This window comes from Chenopodium album, chromosome 23 (assembly GCF_948465745.1).
Source record: "Chenopodium album chromosome 23, dcCheAlbu1.1, whole genome shotgun sequence".
Classification (NCBI taxonomy): domain Eukaryota; kingdom Viridiplantae; phylum Streptophyta; class Magnoliopsida; order Caryophyllales; family Amaranthaceae; genus Chenopodium; species Chenopodium album.
The window spans coordinates 22,094,286-22,104,891 of NC_137856.1; the positions used below are offsets into that span (position 1 = coordinate 22,094,286).

The following is a 10,606-nucleotide window of genomic DNA, read 5'->3' on the forward strand; positions in this document are numbered from 1 at the left end:
ATTACTTTTGTGAAAAAAGGTCACTTTTATGAAGAAAAAGGGTTACTTTTGTGAAAAAACAAAATCACTTTTGTGAAAAAAGGGTTATTTTTATGTAAAAAAAGGGGTCACTTTTGTGAAAAAAAAGCCACTTTTGTGAAATAAAAGGGTCACTTTTGTGAAAATATGGAGCGCTCTTGTATAAGAAAAAGGGTCACTTTTGTACAAAAAAAGGGTCACTTTTCGCAAAATGTTCGATGTACAGTAAAAATACTGTACACCGGGTTCATGCAAAAGGGATTGTAAATAATATATGTTTAAGTTTATACATAAACTTAAAAAGATAAATTATTTTATATAAACTTAATCAAAAAAGTTTATATAAATAAACATATTTATTTGTTAATTAAATAAGTTTATATAAATAAACTTAATAAACTTTATTAAATAAGTTTATAAAATCCTAGCTTAAGGTTTGTTTTGTTCACGGCATGGCCCACCGTGTCGGTGGCCGTGCCGGCACGGCCTATGCCATTGCCTGTCGTTTGTGATGAAATTATAGTAATTCTCATCATTAGACTTTAGTTGATTAGAACTAATAATCGCTAGATAAAATCCAATCAAAATCCTTGACTTAATCTAACTTATTAAAACAATAACAGTTAGTGGTTAATTCAATGCCTCTCATGGATTCAACCTTTTTCCGCCCTTATTATTGCTTAGTGAGACCAAGATAGGTTATTTGATAGGTTGCCAATGCTTTTTCAAGTTTTCATATTAATAAAAAAAAAGAAATATTTTTAAATTAAACTAGTCTAAGATAATAACAGAATAGTGCAAAGATAACGCAATTTACTAGTAAGACTTGAATGAACATGTAACTAATGTAAAATGAACAGTCATTGGAGTACAAAATAACCCGATAACCCAAGTGTAACTAATATAATGAAATGAAGTGTTTATACATGAAGATTCACAAATGTATACATCACCATCACCATTGTAATTAAAATTTCCTACATACATCGACTCAACTACCCTCTCTGAAATTCTAAATTGTGAGCCAAGAGCAATAGAAACAACAGATATATTAAACCTACGATGGGGACGAAACACAAAGTAGACTTCACAGGTATGCTAATTGAGAATTTGTGAGCCAAGAACAAAGAATCAACAAATAGATTGAAGCTAAGATGGAGAGGAAATACAAAGGCACACTTCACAATAGAACAAATAAAGAGAATGCAACTATTTACATTAGCAGGCTGCACAAACATGAAAAGGGTACAACTCGTACAAGGATATGCAAAGTTAGTCAAGGGTATACTAAGTTCTGGTAACAGGAAGAAACTGTTGCCCACCCTTCTTTAGCCATAACGTTGAGCGAGTTTTTTTTACATTAGCCACAAAGAGACGATATCTGAAATTGAAAACACATAAATATAACCATACATTTAAATAAAAACATTCAAACTCAAGGACAATTTAGCTAAAATTTAGCATGCCAAAAATATACACTCATGTTCTTATTCAATTGACTGAGCAAAACCACCGAGTCCACATAATTACGCAATTCATTGCAGACACTAAACAAGAATAGAACCAAATTTCATAGCAGTTATGATCTTCTTTTTCTTCCTCTTTTTAACACAAACTAACTGAACTTCAGAAGAATACAATTGTATGACAAAATTACCTTTCATATTCCAGTCGCTGAGTAATTACTCCATTGAGTAGAAGCTCTGAACTATAAACAGCAAGTCCTGCAAACAAATTCCTCAACAATAGTTAGATTGGAACCTCATTTTGAAGCTCCAAACAATATTAAAATTGAAACAAAACGATACAATAAAGTTGTAACCTTTCTCCAACAATGGCACACAGTCTTCAAAATCTTCATCACAAGATAGGACCAACAGGTCATCATTATTTGATATGAATCTGCCCATCCTTTCTATAGCCTGGAAGCATTCATTGCAAAATATAGTAAATCTTATAATATGCATGTGGTATGCGACATGGGAACTGGAAAGTGGGTACAGAATAAATAAAAAAATTAAAAATAAAAGGACAGCGAGAGCTCTGAGAAGGGTGAAAAATAGTAAGAACCCTTAGATTCCTAAATTCACAACTCAGATTAAATCATGAATGTAGCGTTTCCTTTTAATTTTTCACTTTCCTTCTTCCTCAACATTCACAGTTCATTAAACTTAGTTCTTGAGTTCTTCCATGTTCCAACCTACACTTCTGGCAAGCATCTTACAAAGTTACAGAAAACCGACAAGGGCATCACAATTCTGGCATAGTTATCACATTGCTATTGAAGAATAAAAGAAAAAAACATCCCAATCTAGTGTAATCCCACTAAGGTCATCAAACCCATTATTCAATTAAACTTTTCAAACCCACAAGTTTTTTTTTTTAAATGAAATTAAACACCCATCTTCTCTATTTACCCTCCCCTCTCTCTCCTCTCCCCTGATAAATTTCAGTAGAAAATAATAATGGCAACCCTAGTCAACCTTTATTTGTTTCTTGTGAAGATGGAAAATATGGAATCCATTTTCAAATGGAGTTGATCCGAGAAAGTCACATTTGAGTCTATGAATATGCCTATGGCCATATATTAAAGGAGTTGAGCTGAGAAAGCCAGCAATTGAGGCTATGAATTTGCCAACGTCCATATTTCTGCATATGTTCTAAGATTTTCAGCATATGGAGTTGAGCTGAGAAAGTCGCAATTAAGTCATTTCTTGTGAGTTTTTTTATTCATGTGTAGCACACACACACCTCCCACTTTTTTTTTTTCCTTCTTTTTATTGTATGCTAGTCTAAACTTGGATTCATGACATCAAGCAATTTAGATGGGATTAATAAGTTCCTTAATTATAAGGCTCAACAATACACATAAGTTAAATCAGTTAAAAAAATATAATTCAGTTCAAGTGAATAGGATAAGATACTTTCCTATTTTGGAAATTGTTTATTACTTGCAAGAGTTGCAACAATTTACATTTTTGACATTTCTTTCTCTACATCTCTCCTACCCACACAAGTGCCTCTTATTTTTCTCTCTATCTCTCTCCTCTTCAAAAATTGCCTAGGAGACCGTGAAAATAAAAGTGTTACAACTAAAAAAACAGAGGAAGTAAATATATTTATAAGACCATCGTCACTCATGGTATAAATATTTATATCACCCCTCTCTCTATACAACTTTCTCACTCCTCCACATCATCTATACCACAATACAATATACTTTCTCCAAAAATCACCCCACCCATGGTATAAAAAAAGTTTACCAACACACTTTCTCTCTCCAATATGTATGAATTATACACTTAATTAAATTATAATTATATTTGGTTTTATGTTGAAAATAACTAATCACTATTTATAAAGTTAATTGAATAAAAATAAGCAATTTCGGTAGAAAAAAGTGAATTTCAAATATATATAAAACTATATCAATATGGATGTCTATGTGTATGTCTTGAAAAATTATAAACAATGGTAATTTTTTCATAATTTTTGACTTTATAATTTTTTTCTTAAAATGCAATTGAAAAAAATATTAATAAAAGATATATGACAACCACCTGGTTGGTTCATGTTTCACGTGGAACGAAGCAAAAGTTTACCATGAGATGGTATATACCATTTGATGGTATAGTTTTATGCCACCAAGGTAGTAAAAATTTGCAAGTTTTGGATGAATATTTACACCGTGATATAAAATTATACCACGAGTGTTGATGCTCTAATGCATGAACTATGTTAAAGGCGTGCACAAATTTATTCAAAATAGATGTAAAGGGGTTTTAAAATAATGAAGATTTATTTTCAACCTAACATAATATTTTATTATTGTTCCTTTAGAATATGTTGTTTTTCTACTTTCCAATCTTTGAATTAAACCATAAAATAATATCCTTAGATAAAAAAAAAGGGAATAAGGAACATAAGGAAATAGAAAAAGGTTTACTTAAACTTGTGAAATTAGACTAGATGAGCAAAAGAGGTTGAAGTTGTAGTATTAGTATACGTAGGTAAATGAAGGGAGAGAAATTAAAGGAGATATATAAAACTCAACTCAATATATACTATCCAAAGGAAGGAGGGAACATGAAAGTTCATAATTAAAGGATGTAATAAATTAAGAGAGTAATAAAGTGTAGAATTTGGAAGAGGAATCGGGGAGGAGGGAGACCAAATATCTACCAATATACGTCGCAAGAAACTTAAAATTTGTATTCAATGAAACACAAAGGTTGCAACAAAGACATTAATATGAGAGGATATGTTTCTTTCGTACAACTTTTCTATTAAGAAACTTGTGAAGCCATAAAAGAAGAGCAAGGGTGGAAAAGGATGAAGGAGTGGGATAAAGAGAGCAAGGAAAAGGGTAAGGTAGAGCACTTTAACGAAGGTGTGTTCTAAAGTATAGTTTTAATATTTGAGTATACAGAAATAAAAATAAGTAACAAATTGTTGGAGAATGAGGGAGAGAGGCAGAGGAAGGAGAAGGGAAAGAGGGTTGAACTAATGGTTTGGATGCATAAAGAGGGTTAACCTAATGGCTTGGATGCATTATAGGTTAATCTTACATAAATTATATAGAAAAGTTTAGAGAATCAACTTAAGTTTTGCTAAAAACATAAAGCAAAGAAATAGACAGCAAAGAAATAGAGAAGGAAGGGTAGGGACATTGAGAACACTTTTAAAAGACCAAGTTTGTATTAATATTGGTCACAATCATTAAATTATACTTCTTTCATTAGACTATCATTGGCACAAAATTTTCCATTAGCTTCACTAATTAAGGATTTACAAATAGGGAGGCCTTGCACATACTAAGTGATAGTTTCCATAGTTTTATTGAATCTACATGATTCTCTGACACATACTTCTTTCGTTCCAAATTAGTTGACATGTTTTACTTTTGACATTATTCACTAATTTTAATTTGACTAGAATTTGTGGTTTATAGATAAGACAATACAATCACATGGAATCTTACAAGCTTATTTTCAATGTATATTTTCAAAATATCAATTACTCATGATTTTCAATTATTGGGAACTAGACATAATTACGATTGAATTTGTGCATTAGGAATTAATGGTTTATAATTAAGGAAAAAAAAAAGCCATGTGGAATCTTAAATCTTTTCGATGTCTAATTTCAAAATATCAACTTCAATTTTAAATGTTTAATAATTAGAGATATTTATGGAATTTTTTATTTCAAAATATTATTTGATAATCATTGCAAATAATATGAAACGGAGGTAGTATTGATTATGACTAGTTTGTTAGGCATGGGTGAATCGGACTTGAATACATAACTTGAATCCAACACCCATACTCAACAAACATAGAAGTAGGTGCAGCCTCTTTAAACAACTCCTTAATTAAATAATGTCAATTGTGCGAAATAGATAGACATTAAGGATTGTGTAGTGATTGTAACGACATCTAGTGTTGAACCTCCGATTTCTTCCCTTTGTTTAGTCTAGTAACTATTAATAGAGCTACACTTTAACCTAGAGGGAGACTTGCAAGTTAGCTCACGGAGAGGAATCCTCTCAATGTCACGGAGTAAGGAACTTGGACAAGGCAAACACAAAACTGCACGAAAAGTCAGAGCACTTTGCATAATCAAATGGATGTTTTCCCTTCTGTTTTAAAATCAAATGGTTAAGAGATAAGCAAGGTTGCATCCTTTTATTTTGCCTTCAGTATAAGGGGATTGAGATGCAAAACCCTTTAGCATTGTTCATTAAATGTAGATTTCTCTCTTATCTATGTGACTAACATTTCCCTTTTGCATTGTAATTTAATTACTACTCCCTCCGTCCCTTAATACAAAAGCCTCTTTTGGTTTTTACGCGAGAATTAAGAAAGTTGTCACATCTAGTGTAAAACTATGTCACATCCCTTGGCATGAGCCATAATGATTGAGAGTAGTACTAGGATGGGTGACCTCCTGGTAAGTCCTCGTATTATTCATATAGCCGACCCCACTAATGGGATTAAGGCGTTCAAGGCGAAGAAGAAGAGAAGAATTAAGAAAGTTGTAAATTCTCTATATGTGCATGTGGGGTTAGAGAGAGATAGAGAGAGAAGCAGTTGAGAATAATTGAAGAGATAGAGAGTGTGTGTTGGAAATTTGATGTTAAAAGTACAAAAAAGTAAAGGAAAAAAGATGACAACTCATCAAAAAGAGGGTTAAAATTATCCATTGGCAAGCATGAAAGTCAAAACGTAGTGAGTAAAAGAGAACGGAGGAAGTATTGAGGGGGGGAAAAAAATTCTTTTTTGGAGAGGGGTGCAGACAAAGCAACACTAACAAATGATATCTATACCTGACCATGAACTGCCTTCACCAAGCTTGAAATTACTTCTTTCCCAGGCTTTGCATTTGGAGTGATCAGAACTCTTTTACCCTGCAGGTCAACTACTAATAAGCAAACATATCTGCTGAAAATTGTCTTTTCTGTGCAAGAAGAAAATTTAAAAATGAAACAAGACTTGCCTCCAAAAGAGGATAGCGACTTGCATGCGCCAATGACCTTGGCAAGTTGAAACCTAGCTCTTTCTCCTTCTTAGCATCACGAAGGATGTAGTTTTTCTCATCAATGAAACAGTTAGCTTGTCCGCAGCTCTCAAGCCACAAGTGTGTCACAACAGGTTTTGCATAAGCAATAGCTTCTAACATGTTTCTTGTGCGTACAAACCTATCAGCAACGAAGTGTGTGGCCTCCGAAATTAAAGATGTCACTGAAACACCGAAACGAGACAAAATCTGCAGCAAGATTGGCACACAGTTGGAGCTATTCTAACTTAACAGCATAAAGACCAGGGTCCATTAGAAAACTTACCTTCTTCTGCTGCTTAATGATATCGTCATCCAAGTGTTGGCTGAACAATACACGAACATTATGCATATCTCTTCTTTGCCTCAAACCTTTGAAGGGAGAGCTGGTTCTCTGCTCGCTGGCAATCAAACCACTGACTTCTTTCTTGAGTGATAAACTCTTTTTACAAGATGGTGTATTATACCCATCACCCATGCAAATGGGTGAAACTGAAGTTCTAGGAGTTTTTAAGTTAACAGGAGTACTATCTGTTGGTATTGATGATTTAGGCAAGTTTCCAGGTGATCCATCTATTGTGCCAGAGGCTAAGGTTCCTTTGGCAAGAGGGGATGATGCATCTTGCTTCTTGGAAGAAAATTGGCGAGTATTTAACGATGATAGCATTCCAGTAGAAAAGAGACCCATCTCATCTAGTGTACTTCCTGCACGCTGAGTAGTGCTTGACCTTGATCTTGTCCGTCGAGCAATAGACCCCATTGTGAATTCCAAGCCCCTGTCAACACTAAATGTGTACCCTTTGTCCCCGCATTGTTGGTCCTTGTTAGAGGCACGCTGAAGGCGTCCTGTTCTACAATTCAACCCATCAACCTTATTGCTGTTAGCCGAAGCACTGTCGTTTCTATTGTTCAAATTTTCAGAGACTGTGTTATTTCTTGTCTTTCGCTTTCTTTCATAAACTAAATCCAGGCAGTGCCTTTCTCCAGAATCACCAAGTGCATCATCCATATTTTCAGAGACCACATCATTTCTTGTTTTCCTCTTTTTATGATGATGCATTATACTCTGAGCAGCCTGTTGAACAACTGGTGTAATTGTACTAGCTCTCCCTCGTAAACTTCGCCTTTTTAATGGTTGAGGTGGATTATTAATTAGTTCTCCTTCAAAAGTACTCTTTGGTTGCTTGCCACCAACACTCACTGCACCTCCATCAGATGATTCCCTATCTACTGTCGAAGAGTTTTTCATACTGGACCTGTTCTGTTTCACCTTAGAGTTAACTAGGTCAACATCAAACTTTCCCATGGTAGATCGTCCACGTGTCTTGATCGTCCTTTTACTTCTGGATCTAGTTACTACTCCTGATGTAGAGAACCACGCTCTTTTCTGAAGTGAACATTGATTAGAAGGATCATTTTTCGTAGCTTCTTTTTGAGTTTGGCCTTCCTTACTATGACAACCTAGATCAGCCACGTTATTATCATTATTCACAAGTTCAGTTACTGCTGCCAGTGCCTCCATAGCTTCAGCAGCCATCTGAGTGTCAACTCCCACATTATGTATATCCGCTGATTGAGGATCATGCACTCCTGCTGATGCCTCTTGCACTCCTGCTGATTCCTCTTTACTGCAAGAACCTAAACCTAATTCCTGACCTGAGCAATTATATACTTTCTTTTCTGTATGTATCTCTTTGACTTTACCTTTCTCTCCGCCATTTACTGTTTTTAAATCAGAACTTAAAAGGGCTGTCACGGAATTATGTACACTTTGCTTCTTTTTCTCATTTCGTAACTTTCCAAGAGATTTATTTTCTCTGATTTCACGATGCCGGGAACTCTGAAGATTTGGGCAAGACTTAGGGGTCCCATAAAGCATATCTTTCTTCTTAATGAAAAACTCACCACCTCCTTCATCCTCAAGGTTGTCATCCCATTCATATACTGAAGCTTCAGCAAGTATACTTTTATGTCTAGCTTGTTGAGCAATGCTCTGTGCTCCTTTTGCGATGGCTCCAGGACTTTTTTTTTCAGCCACAGCATTTTTACGTATTAAAGATTCATCTGACTCGAACACATTAACTTTCAGGAATCTGTCAACAAATTCAAGAGCATTAGTTTGTGATAGTTCTCCAGGCTCTTGAGAATCTACATAACTCAGTCCTCCCATGTCATTATTACAGACATCATCCTTTCTATCACTATCACTGATATTATAATCAGATTCTAGATCAGCTACATCCTCTTCCCTAAACAGTTTACGCGCCAATGATCTGACAACACTGCTTTTCTCTCCACCACTTGATCCTTCCTCTTCACTAATTTCCAAATCTTTTTCTCCACCAGCTCTCTCAACATTAGAACTTCTGCCACGATCATCAAAACAATGAATCTCAGCAAACCCATTATCAGCATTCTTCTGACGTGCTGCAAGTCCAGCGGCCCGTAAAGTTGCTATACGAACAGAAGCAGATCCTCTTTTAGTAGAACCTGCAAGAAAGGCTGCTCAATCAGAGGACTAAACACATTTGAGAAAGAAGATATTAGCTATAACAATTGAAATAATTTTTTTTACAAATAAGCACTAGTATCTGTTGCAGACTTTCAGGACACCAAAATGACAAAGCTTATAACAACTGCAATCAAGGAATTGGTAATTGCAGCACCATACAAAAAAGTGAAAGTCGTAATTTTAGAAATCAATCTATACACAATTTACGAGTTGCATAACCTAACTCATAGGTAATGGGACAATGTATATACAGAAATTTAACAACCCCTCTCCAGCACCCTAACAACTGCTATAATATAAGCAAAACTACCATTTAAGCTTAGCTTAACCATGACTATGCAGGTATATACGTTGAGAAACTCAAAATCCGATAAAAACAGTAGGAAAAAAAAAGGCAGTTGGCCAACACAAACACGGTGCTACATCACCTGAAATCATTGATTCTGATCTATCTCCTCCATCCTCTCGACGACAATTAGAAGCTTCCTTTTCCACAAAGCCAGCTGTTTGGTTGCCACTTCTGTCCTGCAACTGAACATCAATTGAACCCACTGCACCACCAGAAGTTTCAGCTTTTTCAATACCTTTCCTACCACTAGTGCACTCACTACCTTCGTTATCATCCGACATTTCTAACAACTGGGTGTCCATATGATCACCAAAATCACCCCCATCATCATCAATCACATCAGTTTCACAAGAAAGTTCCATAATTTGTGTTTCATCGTCGAAAACAATTGGTTGTGTTTCATCAAAACCCGGTCCGTGAACCAAAGCCGGAGTGGCAGCCGCCTTCGGCTCAGGGGCACAAGGTACATTTTCATAGTTCTGTCCTAACATTAAAGGGTTTTATGAACAAAAGCCTGCAACAAATTCATGACTCAATTATCAAAATAACTCAAAAAATCACGTTAAATTCTTTCTGGCTAAAAGATATGAACAGAAAAATTCTACCAATAAAATCGCTCATTAAAATCTTACATAACTTCATTCAGTAATTATAATTTATAACCAATATATTAAAAAAAATCACCTTTGAAGAACCCTAAATTTACTAAATTGACAGTTAAATTTAAATGGTGTAATGAGAAATTGATAATCAATGATCAAAGAAAACATCATACCTCTGAGACGCTGATTTAATGCAGGAGAGAAAATTCAGAAGGCGCTTCAATGGAGTATTTCTCAAAGTACGCTAAAATGGAGGGGAGAGAGTGAGGGAGGGGTGCAGCACTGTTAAAGTGAAAAAGCTCCAAAGGGGTCAAAAAAAAAAAAAAAAGATATGCTTCTTCCGTTTTACTCCGTAGAATAAGGGGGTGTTAAATACCGCCAACAAAAATGATCAAAATCGCTGACATTTACGAAGTAGTATGAATGGACAACCATGCTCTTAGTCCTTCACCACTATGTTCTTTCTTGCCACTAATCACTAACAACTTGACACCACCACCCTAATCAGCAATGACCACCACCGTGACCAGCGACCCAACACATTCCCCTCTATAACGACCCACCACG

General features: G+C 35.1%; 1 protein-coding gene across 1 annotated transcript; it reads right to left on the reverse strand.

Annotated features, from left to right (window-relative positions):
• Nucleotides 1-903: 903 nt before the first annotated feature.
• LOC145608235 (uncharacterized) lies at nucleotides 904-10,380 on the reverse strand. Its single transcript, XM_081663847.1, has 8 exons — nucleotides 10,213-10,380; nucleotides 9,517-9,951; nucleotides 6,863-9,066; nucleotides 6,517-6,786; nucleotides 6,347-6,427; nucleotides 1,841-1,940; nucleotides 1,676-1,742; nucleotides 904-1,399 (listed from the first exon to the last, which is right to left on the reverse strand). Exons 2-8 carry the CDS (start codon nucleotides 9,926-9,928, stop codon nucleotides 1,306-1,308), a joined length of 3,228 nt encoding a protein of 1,075 aa, XP_081519973.1. The 5' UTR covers nucleotides 9,929-9,951; nucleotides 10,213-10,380; the 3' UTR covers nucleotides 904-1,305.
• Nucleotides 10,381-10,606: the final 226 nt, after the last annotated feature.